The sequence below is a fragment of the Onychostoma macrolepis genome, chromosome 07, assembly GCF_012432095.1.
Source record: "Onychostoma macrolepis isolate SWU-2019 chromosome 07, ASM1243209v1, whole genome shotgun sequence".
Taxonomy (NCBI): domain Eukaryota; kingdom Metazoa; phylum Chordata; class Actinopteri; order Cypriniformes; family Cyprinidae; genus Onychostoma; species Onychostoma macrolepis.
In genome coordinates, this window is record NC_081161.1 from 28,290,527 (window position 1) to 28,309,487 (window position 18,961).

The 18,961-nt window shown below is 37.4% G+C and overlaps 1 protein-coding gene across 8 annotated transcripts in view; it reads right to left on the reverse strand.

The window, feature by feature from the left end:
• rfx7a (regulatory factor X7a) overlaps positions 1-18,961 on the reverse strand; it is a 28,251-nt gene that overhangs the window by 6,765 nt on the left and 2,525 nt on the right. Inside the window, exons 2-9 of one of the 8 annotated variants that reach the window (XM_058781099.1) lie at positions 10,091-10,124; positions 6,354-6,437; positions 3,257-3,342; positions 2,953-3,087; positions 2,671-2,787; positions 1,236-1,320; positions 817-1,024; positions 316-617 (exon numbers count right to left, since the gene is read on the reverse strand). In XM_058781099.1, the coding sequence (XP_058637082.1) occupies positions 316-617; positions 817-1,024; positions 1,236-1,320; positions 2,671-2,787; positions 2,953-3,087; positions 3,257-3,342; positions 6,354-6,356 (936 nt within the window). In that variant the 5' untranslated portion in view covers positions 6,357-6,437; positions 10,091-10,124. Of the gene's footprint in view, positions 1-315; positions 618-816; positions 1,025-1,235; positions 1,321-2,670; positions 2,788-2,952; positions 3,088-3,256; positions 3,343-6,353; positions 6,438-10,090; positions 10,125-12,341; positions 12,458-18,961 lie in introns of those variants that run through there. The other 7 variants (XM_058781101.1, XM_058781100.1, XM_058781097.1 and 4 more) reach the window with 7 other exon arrangements.

Sequence of the window (18,961 nt, forward strand, 5' to 3'; positions counted from 1 at the left end):
GACCCTCCATAGACTGCAACGCAACTACCACGTTAAAGGCCCAGAAAGAACGGACATCTTTAAAATCGTGCATGTGACATCAGTGGTTCAACCGTAATTTTATTTACGATGATACTTTTTGTGTGCAAAGAAAACAAAAATAATGACTTATTTCAAGAATTTCTTCTCTTCCCTGTCAGTCTAATTTGGTTTTGGTTTATGGGTTTGGAACAACATGAGGGTGAGTAATTCAAGACAGAATTTTAATTTTTGGGTGAACTATCCCTTTAAAATGTCATTTGTAATTTTTTTTATTTTGTGTAAAAATCAGTTTACCGTGATAGGGCTGGAAACAGCTGCAACCACAATCCCAATAGGTTGTGGTGAGAGAAGAGCAGGACTTCCACAGGGTATGCCTGTCCCTGCCCCAGGAGTTATACCCCCATCTGCCCTCCTGGCCTGAGCTTCACCAGGAAGTGGAGAATGCAGTTTCTGTTCTTGTTGCTTCTTCTGGATCTTCCTTTGTAGCTGCTGTTTGGCATCCACGGAGTGGGAGACCAGGGTTTTAACCTGAGGTTGGAATGAGTGTGCATCGGTTGTGGGAGCAAATGCAGATGACTGAATGGACAATTTTGCTGCTGTGGAAAAAAAAAAAAAGAAAAGAAAAAAAGAGAACTAATTGTAGAATAATAATAATAATAATAAAAAATTCCATTAATTTTTCCAAAACATGACATTATTTTCAGCTTTGTCTTGTAGTTGTTACCCACAAGATGGAGACATTTGCAAGTTTAGGTACATGGAGTCAACTGCTGGGCTATTACAAGTTTACTGTACCTGAGGGGGAACCGGTCATCACAGTAAGAGCAGCCATAGACTTAGTTCCAATATAGTGGCTGTTCAAAAGAAATCGAGCCAGATCCTCAACGCTGTCAAACTGCCGACTCAGCACTTTCTGTGCCCACTCGCACACCAACCCACATGCGGCCATGCGCACCTCATCTTCTGCACTAGACAGCTGACCAGTAGGTTCAAACACTTCACACTGACAATGAAAAGTGAATGAAGTGAATCAACAGTTTTCAACAGAACAGACAATATTCTAGACTTTGACACATGCCATTGTTTGAGTGATGTCTAAAATAAGAGTGATATAATTGCAGCTAAACAGAGGTAAGACAAGAACACACAGAAAGTAAGTAAGCAAGAAACAAAGATACGTAATAACTAAATTAAAAAGAAGAGTAGTAACTTACCCCATCACCTGATTTATGAAGGTCTAGGTTGGGAAGAGATGGCACGTGTACAAAAGCCTTCTTCCTAAGTCCACTATAGCAATACATTCACAGAAGTCAAGGAAATACATGTCCATCAAACAAACAAAAGGTATGTGGATGTCCACATATCAAAAAATGTGTTGGATCACTTTGGCATGAAGCAAATAACATCATAATGTTTGTTAATGCTATGGAATTTAAATATTAATTTTGTTTAATCAATGTCAATATGTAAAAAGCACAAGTGAGGCCAAGCCAGTGCCATAAGCCATGCAGGGCAGAGGTGTTGGTGACAAGTAAAGACTATGACACGCCCAAACCAAAAATACAAACACCACAGTAATTTATTGTTAACCCATCTACTCTCTTGGGTATGAAAATTTTGGGTATGAGAAGAGACAGCATAGTGGATTTCCAGCTCATGAACTGCTACCATACCTTTAACCTCATTCCTTTACAGAGCATCTCATACAGCTCAGAATGGAAACTGATACATTTTGTTCCTAGACGTACACTGCGGATGGCATTACATTAAAAATGATGTTCACAAAAAAATGTATGACTACTGCAATGCTGAATGGAAAAATTAATCACTAAAAAGCTCTTATTCACTTCTCTTGCATAAGAAAATACAAGAGGTCCTCTGCTGAAATAACGGCATTGCTTTCTTAGGCACTAGAGTTGGTGAGGATTGGGTTTCCGTTGCAGTGACAACCATCAACAACAAGCATGGTTTATTTCAGGTGACGCACCACTCTGAAATTAAAAATATAATTCACAATCACAAATGCACTTTTAACCCTGCCTTACTTAACACCAAAATAACCACAGATAATGACCACAGTTACACAACATAATTTTTGAGATTTGTCGCAACAGCTAAAGATATGTTGTAGTTATGTTGCTTACTCTTATGATATTTTCTAACAAAACAATGAAATAAGAAGATGATTTTATATCCATATCACCTTTTAAAAGCATCACGGTAAAATGTAGAATAATGTAAAAATTTATTTTTCCTATAAATTGGATTTTTTTTCTTTTTATTTCAAATTATGTTACCAAAGCTATCAAGACTATAGCCTGTACAGCCTAATGCAGCACAAAAGAGAAATGATCTCCACTGCAAGGCTGTACAGAAATTAATGGGCACTTTACTGAATGTCTTTTCAAGATCAAGCATTTGGCAGCCAAATGTAAAGGGGTTTGCTATACAGCAAAACTCTGTTCAAGGACTCATGGAAGTTTTATTTGATTCAATTTCTGATCTATATATAGCGACTACATGAATTACAGCAACAGATGTTTTAGTACACAGAGTTCAGGGACAGGAACGTGTATGTGTGTGTGTCTGCTTTGGGGGGCTGGAAAGAGGGGGGATGGGATTGTTACAAAAAGTTCCACTGAAGGATATTTGGATTTGCCTCGCATGCCAAGTCGACGTGCCTTCATGTTGGGAAAGACGTTCTTCATGATCTTTCCAAAGTCTGCAGCACTGAGAGCGTGATACCCCAGGCTATCACAGTAACTCCTGTGAAGCACACACATGTATAAAACAATTTGCACAGAGACCACAAAGAATCTCAAGCTCTGTGAAAACAACTTGTTAAAGTACATTATATATATTCCATCTCTTCAAGATGATTGAGTTTTAAGTGAATGGAGAAAGCAAGATGGCACAGGATTCCTAACTTACTTGTACTCGTCGTAGACTTCTTGTTTAGGCAGCGATGTTTCAGGATGCTCCTCAAGGTGGTTGCGAATCCAGCTAAATGCGTGCAACTGCTGGGTACGACTTGATGACATGGAGCTCTGCTCACTGAGAGGAATACTATTTGAATTAATGTACAGATGGTAGCCCAGATACTCTTTTGCAGCTGTGCTTCCCCTACCATTAGCAAAATGCAATATGATAAAGATGATAAACGCATTACTGAAGGGTTGCATTGCCCTGAATTTGCCTGAATGTAATTTAGTAGAACACAGTAAAGATCACTCACTTTTTCTCATTGCCACTGCTGGGTCCAGAAGGCAGCTTGAGATAGAGGTAGAGTTTTTCAATATCTGTAAGCTTCTCCACATCTTGCTGCAAAGCAACAGAAACACAGATGTGCGCTCAGTATTAAGAATTTATAATGTCATGCATGTTTCAAGAATATGAAATGTCAAGCATCTACTGTCATCACCGTCAAGTACAGAAGTGTAAGAAAGTAAGATAAATCATGAAACAAAAGTGATATGACAGCATTTTACTTCCTGGTCAGTGGTCACGCTGAATGAACACTACTCTGCACTAATCTGAATATGCACTACTGTTCAAACATTTGGGCTCTGTACAATTTTTGGCAATTTTTCCATGTTTTTGAAAGAAGTCCATTATGTTCAGTAAAAAATATAGCAAAAATAGTAATATTGTGAAATATTATTAGAATTTAAAATGAATGTTTTCTATTTTAATCAATTTTAAATTGTAATGTATTCCTGTGATGGCAAAGCTGAATTTTCAGAAGTCATTAATCTAGTCTTCAGTGTCACATGGCCCTTCAGAAATCGAATAGAAAGTTCACAAGAACAGCATTTATTTTAAATATAATGTCACACATTTAATGCCACTTTTGATCAGTTTAATGCATTCCTTGCCAAATAAAAGTGTTTTCTTTAAAAAAAAAAAAAAATGAACAGTAGAGTATGCAAGTGGTCAATGTGTCAACGGCATGAAACCAAGTGATTTCACTACTGTCTAGCACAGAGGGGCAGTGCAGAACAAAGGTGAAAATGAAAGATGTTTGAAAGGCATCAGAGTTAGTGTTATATGACCTACCAAGTCAAAATGTTTCACCAACTACCCAACAATGAAGCAATGAACAAATACAAATGAATTCCCTTTCACTTTCTACAATAAAGATCTTATTCTGATATTCAGGTCTCTTTATTTCTCTTACAGCTCTTGTTAAGTGTGTGAGAGCACTGAACAGCTCTTCAAAGAGAATGTGTAAGATGTTTGGGTGGGGCAGAGCTGATTTAAATTCTGCCCGAGTAGAGAGCAGCAGACACGAGTCTCTCCCTCCAGGCGCTGCTCCCCATCTTCACTTACCCGCTCTTTCTCACTCGCAAACATACACTTAAACCCTTTTCTAAAGCTCTGCAAACATAAATTGGATAGAAATATTAAAGTGATTTTTGACAGCTTTTCTGCACCTGGCAACCATCATGAAACTACATGCAATATTAAAACTCAGAGGCCTTTACTCAGCAAGCTGGGCTGAGACCTGCAGAGCTGTGAGCAGCAAATGAATATAAACAGACTTCAATAGGATTGTACGGCATAACCCTAAACAGGAAGTCATCCAAGGTAAAAATAATCCTGAAGAATACCTAATCCCTCAGCGATCAGAGCAGTCAGTTAAGCCAGCATAAACAAGCTTTTGTTTTCATGGTGTCTGCCTGTGGGAGTAACGGAAGAACACAACTACATCAACAATCAGTCCAAATGATCTCCTTGGGGTAAGGGCCATGTCAAAATAAACAATACCAACACAGAGCTTATGAAACATGGGGAAAGACTGTCAGGAAATGCACCTGTCACCTAAACATCTCTTCATCAGTGATGGCATCATCACTCGCTGATTCTCCCGCCCTCCCCTTTCCGTCCAATTCTAAGAATAGTTGTGTCTCTTTCTGTCTTTTCTATTCGTCTCTTTGTTGCTAAGGGAAAGATGGCTAGCAAATAGCTAAAGTTATCAACCACTGAGCGCCGTTAGCGTTAACATTGGAGAGGGGTAAGAAAGGTAAGTAAAAATGGCACGAGAATGCAGACGTCTCGGAGCCAACTGAACAACCCTATTTAAGAGAGGACTTGGGTGACTTTTAAGGGTGGACAAAAATAAGCATGTGGAAAACAAAAACATTAACACATAAGCTACTGTTCAAAAGATTGGGGTCGGTAAACATTAAAAAAAAAAAAAAGTGTTTTTATTATCAATGTTGAAAACAGTTGTGGTAAAGTATGATAAATACTTGGTATTTCTGTGAAAACTTCCTTTTTGTTAAGGATTCTTTGATGAATTATTTTTTTTTTTAAAGAATATAATTTATTTGAGATTTAAATCTTTTGTAACATTATAAATGCCTTTTCTGACACCTCTGATCAATTTAATACTGAATAAAAGCATTAATTTCCTTTTATAAACATTATTTTACTGACAAGTTTTCAACCTGCAATTTATTCATTAGTCTCAACACTGAGATGAAGACGACACAGGCGATCAGGTCATGACAAAGTTAGGAAGAACCTGTAGCTCATCATCACTCGGCTCATTCATGCAGGTGTAATGTCCCCTGGGTAGTGTGCAGACCCCTTACTCAGCACTACAGAGCCTACTAGACATGCTTGAATAACTCATGCATTATTCAGATGGACTGAACCCAGTTCTTACTGACAAGCCTACAGAATTTTCACAAGCAAATTCTTCCAGGCCTGGATGCTGGAACAATTCAATACTGGCACAAAGTGATGATTCAGTTTAAGTCAGGCTCTCAAACCCTGAATGAACAGTGAGTGAATATAATGAACTGAATTACTGTATTATATCTCCAGCATTTTACATTAACTGCTTAAAGGCATAGTTCACCCTGTTGTTCCAAACCTGTATAACTTTGTCTAATGAGGAACAGAAAAGAAGATACTTTTTAAAAATGTCTCAAAATATTTTCCTTTGTGTTCCATGAAAGAAAGAAGGTCATACCAGTTAGGAATAAATAATTTGGAACTTTCATTCTTGGGTGAACTATCCCGTTTAAACATTAACCAGTGAAATAAATCAGACCTTTAACCTTGTTTGTTATAAACAAAGCCTCAACACATAAAAAAAGATCTAATTATACCCTGCTAGAGTTAAATGTTTATTTAATTAAAGTAGGCATTGTTTGCTCTGAATTTCTCTTTTACAAGGTTGCCAAAAATTGCCAGAAAAACTGAAATATTATGACAGAATGTTGAACATTTTGAAGCGATACAGTTTTTTTTGAGTGACATGGTTAGCAAGATGTAAATGTGAGGTAATAAGGGTTAAAAAGCAATGCTTTGTGGGATACTACCATGGAATGAAAGTTTCATGCGATGAGGCTGATGCAAGACTCAGCGAGAGCTGGCAACATCCTGCAGAGGTCAACAGGGGTAGGCTAGAGGAGGAGGGACGGGAGAGGACAGATGAGGTGAGCAGCGGACACAGGGCACACCGCCTAATATCTGGAGAGGATTTTGTGTTTCTCTTTACCTTGAAGGGCCATTAACAAATAGAGATCTTCCGATACCCTTTTCGATACCTATGCTCAGGGTATCGGCCGATACAGAGTACTGATTCGATACCTGGGGGTATATCTGGTTATACAGGTGTATGTACTACTAGCCCTGTATAAATTGATACAATTATTTTATGGTGTGCTTCACCATATATATATATATATATATATATATATATATATATATATATATATATATACACACACACAGGTGCTGGTCATATAATTAGAATATCATCAAAAGTTGATTTCACTAATTCCATTCAAAAAGTGAAACTTGTATATTATATTCATTCATTACACACAGACTGATATATTTCAAATGTTTATTTCTTTTAATTTTGATGATTAGAGCTTACAGCTCATGAAAGTCAAAAATCAGTATCTCAAAATATTAGAATATTACTTAAGACCAATACAAAGAAAGGATTTTTAGAAATCTTGGCCAACTGAAAAGTATGAAAATGAAAAGTATGAGCATGTACAGCACTAAATACTTAGTTGGGGCTCCTTTTGCCTGAATTACCGCAGCAATGCGGCGTGGCATGGAGTCGATCAGTCTGTGGCACTGCTCAGGTGTTATGAGAGCCCAGGTTGCTCTGATAGTGGCCTTCAGCTCATCTGCATTGTTGGGTCTGGTGTCAGAAGTGGCTTGGTAGCCCTTTTCCTGAAGACGTCTGAGCGTGGTGACTCTTGATGCACTGACTCCAGCTTCAGTTCTCTCCTTGTGAAGCTCTCACAAGTGTTTGAATCGGCTTTGCTTGACTGTATTCTCAAGCTTGCGGTCATCCCTGTTGCTTGCGCACCTTTTCGTACCCAAATTCTTCCTTCCAGTCAACTTTGCATTTAATATGCTTTGATACAGCACTCTGTAAACAGCCACACCTTTCAGTAATGACCCTCTGTGACTTACCCTCTTTGTGGAGGGTGTCAATGTTCGTCTTCTGGATCATTGCCAAGTCAGCAGTCTTCCCCATTATTGTGGTTTCAAAGAACAAGAGATACCCAGAATTTATACTGTAGGGATGGTCATTTATTCAAACTCAAATGTAAATATTCTAATATTTTGAGATACTGATTTTTGACTTTCATGAGCTGTAAGCTCTAATCATCAAAATTAAAATAAATAAACATTTGAAATATATCAGTCTGTGTGTAATGAATGAATATAATATACAAGTTTCACTTTTTGAATGGAATTAGTGAAATAAATCAACTTTTTGATGATATTCTAATTATATGACCAGCACCTGTATATAAAATATATAATGTTTGGAAAATGGCACAGTTTTTCAAATATATAAAGTACACTTTTAACATCAGTCAGTCAAGCATTATAAATATATTATGATAATAAAGTATTATTTAATGATAGAACTTTAGTAATTAGAGTTAAAACTTGGTAACCATGTATGAATGTATATTAATCATTTTAACTGAACTTAAGACTGGTGGTGGTGCTTTTTTGGTCATTCAGTGTTTCTGTAAAAAAAAAAATGGGGGAAAAAACTATCAATAATACTGATAAGATAATAATCATACTATGAATTCTACTAAGAACAATATAAAATGCACTAAGGATTAACCAGCTGCTGGATTCATGAATAGTAATCACGTTGTCTGCATTGGCTCAAACTGATTTGCTGAAATCAAAACAGGAACGATAATAGGTGAGCGCCAGCCAATGAGATTGTGGTTTTGTCAGCATTATACATAGCCTTCAACTCACACCCTGGCAAGTAAAATCTGAGCATTTATTAGCCAGTGGCTAATATTAGACATCATTTAGTCACCCAGGGTTAAGATTTAGTTGCATATGCGAGTGATTTACTGGCAATGTGCTAGCATGTTCTTCTTCGCTGCTCTAAATAGTGGTTGCATGTGGCAACACAGCACCTGTGTTTGCATTCTGAGCAGCGAAGAAGAATTGATTTCCGATTTGCAGCGTTAAGCAAAGCTAGCGGGCATAATTATAGGTCTTGTGGAATCAGATCGGTACATGGGTTCAAGTACTCACCGATACCAATGCCAGAATTTTTTGTGGTATCAGTGGAATTTCCAATACTAGTATCGGAATCGGAAAAACCCTATTAACAAACCGCTGTCACCTTCTTTCCCCTCACACTTCACCCCACATAACTCAAAACCTTATTGGCTGCAGCCCTACATCACCTGATGGGAACCTCCTCAACTATGCACAAATTACAAACATCAGCACTGACAACCCGATACTTTATGCAGCCCTCACTCAAATATATGATAATAACCAAAGTCCTGCATCTTACTTTGCTGACAATTATATTACAATAGATTGCAAAAGGAATTCTCTTATGCTCACCAAGGCTGGATTTATTTGCTCAAAATCCAGTAAAACATTTTGAAATATTATTACAATTTAAAATAACTGTATTCTATTTTAATACACTTTCTAAAATGTAATTTATTCTTGTGACAGTAAAGATAATTTATCAGCAGCCATTACTCCTTAGTGCTCAAGAAACATTTCTAATTATTGTCAATGTTGAAAACATTCCCTAATGTGGAAACTTAGCTGTTGAGATTCTACCGCACTTGATCTCCCCACTATAAACAATGCAGGGTATGTCGCATGCAGCGAACAATGACATTTACTTTTCAAAGCCCACTGTTACAAAAGTCCCAAAGGTGTGAGGATGTATGTGAGTTTGGACGTGGCCAGAAAGACTAATAAGATGGGCACACAAGAACACTACTTCCGTTCTGGACTCGGCCTTGCGATCTTTGTGTGTGTGTCTCTGTCTCATAGTTTTCTTTACACTTTGGATTAGCTTCCCCATAATAGGCGGTGGCTCTGTTATGCTAATATCATCATATTTGTCACTGTTTTGACCACAACGGAAAAACTGCACTTAAAGACGGAACTCTACCAATGTCAGTGCTGAACCAGCCAAACCCTTTCTGAATGGAAACACCACTATAGAAAAGTCAAAGCAAAGTCAGCCAATACAGATGAATGCCTCTGTCTGGGCATTCCACAAGATGGCATACATATAACCACACACCTTGTTAGGATCGTCTCGAACGTCATTTCAAACATTAAATAACCTACATTGTAAAACAAATAAATATAAATAAAAAAACTGTAGCATTATAAGAAAAGGCACAAAAGTAACTGACCTTTAGTAGAACATTTATATTTCTTTGTCTCCATGCATGAGAGGACATATTTTGTAGTTGACAGCATTTTAGTATTGTTATATTTTATAGCAGAAGCAGTATTTTTCAGTATAATGCCATCGTTTGACAGATCTGACTCACAAACACTTCTCCTCCTATACCTCGACAACCAGCCCTGTTGTAACTTACAACAATACCATTAAAGCACATTTTTGTATGTCTATTGTAATGTTTTATAAGATTTGTAACCATAATATTAGATTATGAGATAAAGCTCAGGTTATTTGTTGTTGATTAATTGTATGATTATTTTTGTTGGTGTTGTATTTTCAGTGAATCAACATGTTTCATCATATTTTTCCATATCAAATACTCACCAAAATGCAATCCACCTTTGATTGTACGGTTTTGCTGCAAAAAAATAAAAATAAAAAAAAGAGAAGAGAAAGAATCAGCATGACAAGAGTAATTTGAGAAACATTCATAAAGCTGGCTTTATTAATAAATCAGTGGCATTCAAAACATCTTTCCATCCTCTAACCGGCAGCCCTCAGACCAATATATCCTCAGGAACACATGTGCTCATGCACAAAAAAAAGTATCTTGCATTAATGTTCCATCACACGGAGGTCTATAAATATTCCTGCCAATCAGAATGTGTTGACCATCAAGATGTTTGAGGGACTGGAATGAACCAGTATGGAATCTATATACAGGTACAGAACAGTAGAGAGGGTCAAATTTGCTCTCAGGGTAATGTAATGTAAAGACACTTTCCATGTGATGGCTGTAGAATCATTTGAACCTTCAAAGAACAATCTGTACATCCTGGGTACAGTCACAAGTCAATCTGAATTAAGGGCGAGATTTAACAAAAGACTCCTTAAAATGCTGAAATGTATCTCCTTGATTTCCTTCAACACCACAAGAAATGTCCCATCAGGCCAAACAGTGGCTGTACAACAAGACCAAAACTAAAGGTTAGGCCTAATTGGCACAAGGACAACAGAGAGCAGGGCACTTTGAACAACAAATAAGTGTAATTACAGACTGGTTGTTCACCTTAATACAAACCCATCAGTTCTGGCCTCATGTTTGGTACTTTTGGTATAAATTTAATTTAGTCAAAAACAAATAATCTGCAAATGAGTCTTAAACAGGTAGATACAATTGAATATTTAAATCAGCAACATTTGTAACATGAATTAAGGTAATGACAAATTATAGACAGGCAACCCTTGATCATTTTGCTATTCGATCACACATCACAGGATAAATCACAGTTTGGCAAGACATAAAACATATGTTCACAACCTAAGAATGTAAGAAACAGTGGCAACACGGGCACAAATCTCTCTTGCACTGGCCCTGAGGCTCGAACCATCAGACCATACTTACTGTCAAGTCCTGATTTGCCAATCACTAGAGCTATACCACATACTATGGCTTTTAATTATAGGCTATCCAATCAGGCAGCGTGTTGTTCCTACATTCTGACTTCTTAATCCCATATAAAACCTTTCAGGCTTATGCCAGAGGCCAAAGCCAAGCAGCATGTGTGTTCTTAGAGAGTCAGTCATATGACTGTGCCTATGAGCAAGAAAGAGGTCAGGGAACTAATGAACTGTTACTAGGTGAGTCGCCGTTTGCACCCACGTGGCTTCAGGCCAGGTAACTCTCATTAAACTGTATCTAGGTAGTCGTGAAGCAAATAAAGGATCACACCACTGTTGTCAAGGCGGGCAGTAGGGATGGGCGATATGGCCTAAAAATTTATCACGATAATTTCAGGTATTTATTGCGATAACGATACCAATGACGATAATATATATATATATATATATATATATATATATATATATATATATATATATATATATATATATATATATATATATATATATATATATATATATACCTGAAACTAACTGGGGAAAATCTGGTCCCGTTCCACTCCCGGAAGAATTACTCCCATTCCCTGCCACTCCCGTTTTTTTTAATTATTATTTATTTATTTTTTTAAATTAATTTATTTTTGGCCGAAATCTGTCAGTTACAGTCACAGCGTGCCCACCTTAGTTGAATAAAACCCAAAATGTAGTTTTTGTTATTATATTGAACTGAAAGCCAGTTTATGCAAAGTGTAGGCTACGTTGCACACATTAACTTTTATGTAAATCATCCATGCTAACACACACGTTTTCTATTTGAATTTTGTTTTTTTTATTTGAAAGTAGACATTTCACTCTCTATAGATATATTTTTCAAAGACGGAAGTTTCTCGCTCAGAGACCTAAAGCGCACCCTGTTTGCTTTAAAGCGCAACGTTTCGTTGTTATTCTGAGTGTACACAAATAAACGTAGAGTCTTTACAGATTCGAAAGATGTATATTAGGCTACTTTTATCTGTATGACCAAAAATTACGGATATTTTAAGAGCAAGTGAGCGCACCGGCGCCTGTCCTGCAGCGAGCCGCTATTCAGCTTCCACTCTCCACACAAACACTTCAATAGCGCACATTTCTCTATATTAACATCATATTGAGCGGCCATGTAAAGTTGCTACTACATTCATCTTTCAGATGAAAAGCCATATTTGAGGTCGATGAACGATAGTGTGTGTATTACCACACAGACCAGCCGTTAACGATCTGTCCGTCACGGACTGCGTCATTCACTTAACCAGCCACACCCAAGCAAACAGGAGGAGAGCGAGACAGGGCAACTAGTTCCGATTTAAAATATACAGTTTATAGTTTATTTATATAAAAGGTATATTTGTGTATAAAGTTGGGTATCATTACTATTCCCGGTCCGCCCACTCCCGATGACATTTTCCTGTCCCGTCCCAATCACGTGATTCGTAGCGATTTTGTTTCCCATCCCGCGGATTCCCGAAAAAATGTCAGCCTCTACTCCGCATCTGATTTTCTAAACCAGTTCCAAATTGTGGAGGTAGCTCCTTGCTTAACAACAAGCTCCTCCTCAGCCTCACGTCCGCCTTCCGCCTTGTTTTCACTCCGCACGTGAACAGTGAATCGGTCGCGCGCAAAACTACGTCATCAACTAGACTTATCGTTATTATCGCGAGGAGACACATTTTTATCGTGAGGAGAATTTGGTTTTACTTTTCTTAGCTTGTGCTTAAACTAACAGAAAACATTAACTTTGCTGTTATGTTGGTGTCATCATTATACAGTCTGTTTAAATAAATATTCAGAAACACATGCCGTGCTACTATTTGTCTTTTTTCTGTTTAACTTTTATTAAACTGCAGATCAAAATAGAATTGGCCTATAGCCTACCCTAAATAAGGATAAATTATACTGGAACGCATCTCCAAAGTAATCACATACACATATGCACATTGCCATTACAGTAGTCAGCGCCGAACAACAGGCAAATAAAATATAAACTGAGGTTACAAAAGTGATTCAGTCAAGATCAGTGAGGAATCTTCTTTTCTTTTGTTCTTTGATTAACATTAATGACAGGCGGCACCTAAGACATAACCAATTGTATTTATGGGATATTTTGATATAATTCTGTGTGTATTTGTCCATTCAAATGTGTAAGAATGCGAGAAAGAGAGCTCAGTCCAGTGTTCATGTATATAAGAGGCGGCTTTTGTGCGTGTGCTTTGTGTGTGTGTGCTCTGCACAGAAAACAGTGCGCGAGGACACAAGTGAGTTCTATTTCATCTTCTTGCAGTTGAATCTTTTGAAATCACAATAAAAGCGCATACAGGAATCGAGAAGCAGAATCTAAATTTAATTTTACAACAAGTAATTTGATTCCTGACCTTACGCATCTGATCTGATTTCCAAAACTGGAATAGCTTTTTGATTCCCAACCCTCCTACTAAATTATTTAGTTCTTGCATAGACCTGTATAGTGACTATGGGGCTAAGTAAAATATTTTTTGCAACTTACTAGGTTATCATTTGTCTTTTTTTCTGATAATGTCGATAATCATCTGTTACCTGACTGTCGACATCAATATCACGATACTCATGAGACATCGTCGATATACGATAATATCATCATATCGCCCAGCCCTATACTGCATGATAACTTATGATTATTTTTTTCATGATCAATCATTGGTGTGATTTTTCAGTATGTGTGCACAACCCTTGAACTTGAATTTGGGACCAGAGGGAGTTGTGAGGGGTCAACAGCCTCTTAATGGCAACATGGATTAACTACCACCACTTTTATCCCATGCAATCATCAATCTGTATTAACAACGAACAATAATTTTATATACAGCCACATAAAGCAAATATGATATACAAATACTTTAATTTATAACAAAACACAACTTAAAATCAAGTCATTTAAGGTTTGTTTTTTCCTGTAAACAGTGGCCTGATTTAAGCCACAGACTTTTATCCTGTCGGTCACTGCCCCTCCCCCTAAGATCCCCTCCTCCAGCTGGCCGCATGTGCTCCGATCATAACAGAAACGTAAACAACCGACTGAGAGAGAGAGACACAGAGAGGTGGGGGTGGAAGGTGAGAGGTCACTGTGTCACTGGTTGGAAGGGATAGTTGTGGAAGTCTCTATCTTTTGCTCTCAATAAGATTGTCCTGGGAAGAGGGCAGAGGCCTGTGAGCTTCACGGCTAATTCCACATGAGCAGAGTGCTGACTTGAGAACAGCCAGACATCACAACAGAGACTAACACTACTGCTAGTCAGCATGACCTACATGTGTGATATTTGTGTGTCAGTGTGTGTGTAAGAGCGATTGACGATGAGATATCTCTATCTCTCTCTCTCTCTCTCTCTCTCACCGACGGACAGAAAACTCCACTGAACCTGCTGAACTCAGCTACCACTGTGCTGCATCTCATAACCTCATGTGTGCACTAACACACACAAGTTAATCAAGCCATCAGCACTGAGCACACAAACGTGCTACACTTAAATGGGAGTAATTTAGGTGTATAATACACGCACAATATAACTAAATTAAAGATACATAACTGGTAAAGCGATATTTACATAGACATCTCCTTTATTTTATTTTACACATCCAAATATTTGAAGCACAAGTGAGTATCATTGGCAGCATGCTGAAGCTATTAGCACTTAGAGTGCTGATAATAGCAGAAAACTGAGCATGGCAGGCTTCCTTCCAGCTGCTCCTCTAACAGGAACTGTCTGGCTTCCCAGACTGCTGTGAGCAGAGAGGTGATCTAAGGTCTCAAACACATGGCTACTAAATCTTAATATCTCAGAGAGGAAAAGGATGGAAGTAAGAGCATGCATACTGTAATGTTTTCCCACTCTTTAGTTAGTTGAAGGGCTGCACGATATTGGAAACAAACTCACATTGCAATATTGTATTTCTGCAATATATATTGTGATATGGGAAAAAAAAAAACAGACGACTTGAAAAGCTCTATTTGGGGAAAAAATTATGAATTAATGGGGTGATTTTGTAGGTGAGTAAATCAGCATAGAAAAATAAACAAGTTACAAACAAAGATAAATATAATAGAACAAATATATAAAATAAATAAACAGTGCTTTTTATTTTTCCAGTAAGTCTAACAGTATTCAGGTATACTGGTTGAATAATCAAATGTAAAACAACACTGCAGAGTCTTCACTGTATAAATTAAATCTAATAAATCTGTGTTAAAGCTAGAAAAGTGTGGTTGTTTGATTAACATTCATGGCACAGAAAGCCTTAGGAACATTAAACTGCTGTGAACCTATACTATCCATTTTCTTTATCAAGTGTCTACCTTCACCTAAGCCAGGGGTCTGCAACCTTCAAAGTCAAAAGAGCCATTTTGGCCCTTTTCCCACCGAATAAAATTCACGTGGAGCCACAAAATATTTCATGCCCAAATGATAAGATAACATGGCATATAGCTAAAGTTTTATATTCCGTTATGTTACAGGGCAGGGGAGTAGCAATCATTTCAGAAGTGAGGGGGACAGAAATGTCAAATAATAATTATTATTATTATTACTACTACTACATTTATGTATGTATAATTGACAAAAAAAAAAACTATTATCTCTTACTTTCAATTGGCTAAGAAATAAAATACACTGCTGGACAATAACCAATAATTTGTCTTCTATAATATTTTTGATGGTTATGATTGTAAAATCAGTGTATATATAATACAAATACTTTGTCAATTTTTTAATCGCAGAACATATATTTTATAGCTTCTGTACTGTAATTAATGCTGTCCATTACCATTGTATAATTCATATTTATTACCTGGAAAAGATTTGAAAAACACACATAAACCATATCCTCTTCATGTTTCATCCGTTAAGTTTTATGCTTGTTATTCAGCTTAGCTACAGCGGGATGCCTGTCAAAAGTTATTACTACTGATATGAGTCCGTTTTGGACTTTCTGCGCGAGAGCGCCCTCCGGCTTCGAGTATGAATGAAACATACAGCGCATGAGAGCGTTCAGCGCTCTGTGATGTTCACATCGTTTTGGATACAAATAAAACGTATAAAAAAACGACTTGACTATCTTTTCTCTTTTAATTTAAATTATGTTTAATTCATATTGGCCCTTGAAAACCGCTACTTTAACACACTGGACCGAGAAAAAAGAGCAGGGGAAGAGTTTAGGTTGTATTAAAAGTCGGGGGGACACCTCCCCCTGCATATTGTACACCACGCTACAGGGAGCCACTGCAGAGGGATGAAAGAGCCGCATGCGGCTCGGGAGCCGCGGGTTGCCGACCCCTGACCTAAGCCATAAGGCAACTGTGTTTACAAGGATACTTGGACGCAGATAGCATATGCTGTTCTGTCAGCTGCACCACATGGATATGTTTTTTACGCTTTGGTTTTTACGAAAAAAGCATATCCTTGTGGCGCGGCTGACACAGAACAGCATACGCTATTTGCGTCAAGCGGGTATTCTCCAAAATGGCACTACGCTGACACAGAGGAGACGAACTGTTGAATAAAGTCATTATTTTTACTTTCTTTGCATACAAAAATATTCTCGTTGCTTCATAACAGTCAGATTGAACCACTGATGGCAGATGGACTATTTTGACGATGCTTTTCATACTTTTCTGGGCCTTGACAGTGTTATGTACTTGGCAGTCAATGGGACAGTCACAAGCCTCCCGGTTTTCATCCAAAATACCTTAAATTGTGTTTCGAAAACGAACAAAGCTTTTACAGGTTTGGAACAACATTGGGGTAAGTGATTAATGACAAAATTTTCATTTTGGGGTGGAGTAACCCTTTAAGGTTTGGGGTCGTTTTGTCAAGTTTCAAGGGTGGCTACCTTGAAGGACCTACATATTACGTAATATAACTCAAAGTCTTGAGGTTTGAGGTCTTAAGCTCACCCAGGCTGTAACATGCAGTAAAATCAATAATATTTTGAAATATTATTACAATTAAAAAGAATGTTTCTATTTGAATATATTTTCAAATGGAATTTATTCCTGTGATGGCAAAGCTGAATTGTCAATTGTCAGCAGACATTACTCCAGTCTTCATTTGTCACATGATCCTTCTAATACGATAATTTGGTGCCCAAGAAACATTTCTTATTTCAGCTTATTTTCAGCTTAATACTTTTGTGGAAAAACATTTTTCCAATGATTTTATTTATTTATTTATTTTTATTCAAGATAAAGATTCTTTGATGAAAAGAAAGTTCAAAAGAACAGCATTTATTTGAAATAGAAATCTTTTGTAATTTAATGTAATTTTGTAATTGCAAATATAAAAATAGTCTACTTGCAAAACCTAATTCATTCTAAGTAAATTGAAGAAATACAGAGAGGAAATGCTATGATACATGCTATGATTACTAGTTTGCTGAATGTCTTCTCAAACAGGAAAACTGTAAACTTTATTGGGTACTTTGCAGACCTAATAGAATGTTTATGCAGCAAAACCACAGACATAGCTCCTTCCATTGTTTTAGCATTGGCCTAGATGTAGGCTAAACCAAAACAGAATCGTCTAACAGCGCCAAAGCAGCAGTTGTGAGCCGTTCTCAGAGACTGCAGTTTGGTAAAAACAGCTGGGCTTTTTGCCAGCGGTGCTATGGCTCATTTTGATTTCTCTTTGAAGGTGATTACCACCATTGTGTTTGGATCTCTTCCCCTCCTCCCAATTCCATCCAATTTCCCTTCATATGTAGATGAACAAAGATTCACACTGATGTACATGTACATACATGTGAACATCCATGTAAAAATAAGGGACCAAATTCACCCTCGTCCAAACTCAGCTTAGTGAATTTAAGGTCTGTTTTCAGTCTAAAATTACCTGACAGATTTCGCACAAATGAACCCTGAAATAAACTCAAAGAGCCAAATTACAATATTGAACTAAAATTACAGCTCATTCTAAAACAACCCCCTCTGCTGGTCTGTTGCTAAAAGTAAATTATTTTCCCCTAACAGTAACAGGTGATATTCTAGTGATTTGTCGTCTACCATCATTTCAGTAGGTATTGCTTCAGTAAGCAGTATTTATGCATTAATCATCTCCAACATCAATGTATAAATTACAAGATATTCCCATTAGTGACACACTTTACTATTGGCAAATCGCAATCTCTTTTCCACAAGGTTTGCCAGCACCAGTGCCAAATACCCGGTTCTTTTCCACAGAGCCCGTCCCATGTGCCAAGCAGCATGCCAAATGCAGATGGGGTATCAGCTATCACATCGACAGACCTAACCTTTAGAGCTCTGCTCAGAGTGAAGGGCAAGGAGCACAGGCTGAGACAGTCCACTCATCATATGCATGTCTGCTCAAATGGTCAATCCATTCAATAGTATTTAGAGCTATAATGAACAGCAGAATTTGAGTGTGAATGATGCACAACTTCAAGTTAAAATTCCAGACATCAGTCAAATTCACAACGGAGAGAAATACAGTAACTTAAATCAATAGTAACAATTACAACATGTAAAAAAAATGGTATTGGTATTGGTATGTGATTAGAAAAATAAACCAGTAATTATCAAATCCACTGTTATACAGATCACAGTAAAATAATAATTTTACTGCTAAAAAGCCAACCTAAAGAGTGAAATGGATTATCAAAAAAAGTTACTGTTTTGTTGTAATCTGTAAAGGGGCCTGTACCTTGATGGTGGCTGAACAAACTCAGGGTTACAGGATTACTTTTGAGTTGACAAAACCAAACCACTCCAATCCGGTTTTGTTGGTACCATGAAGCTGATCATCAACTTTCTCTGTCAACTCAGGCTTGATCCTG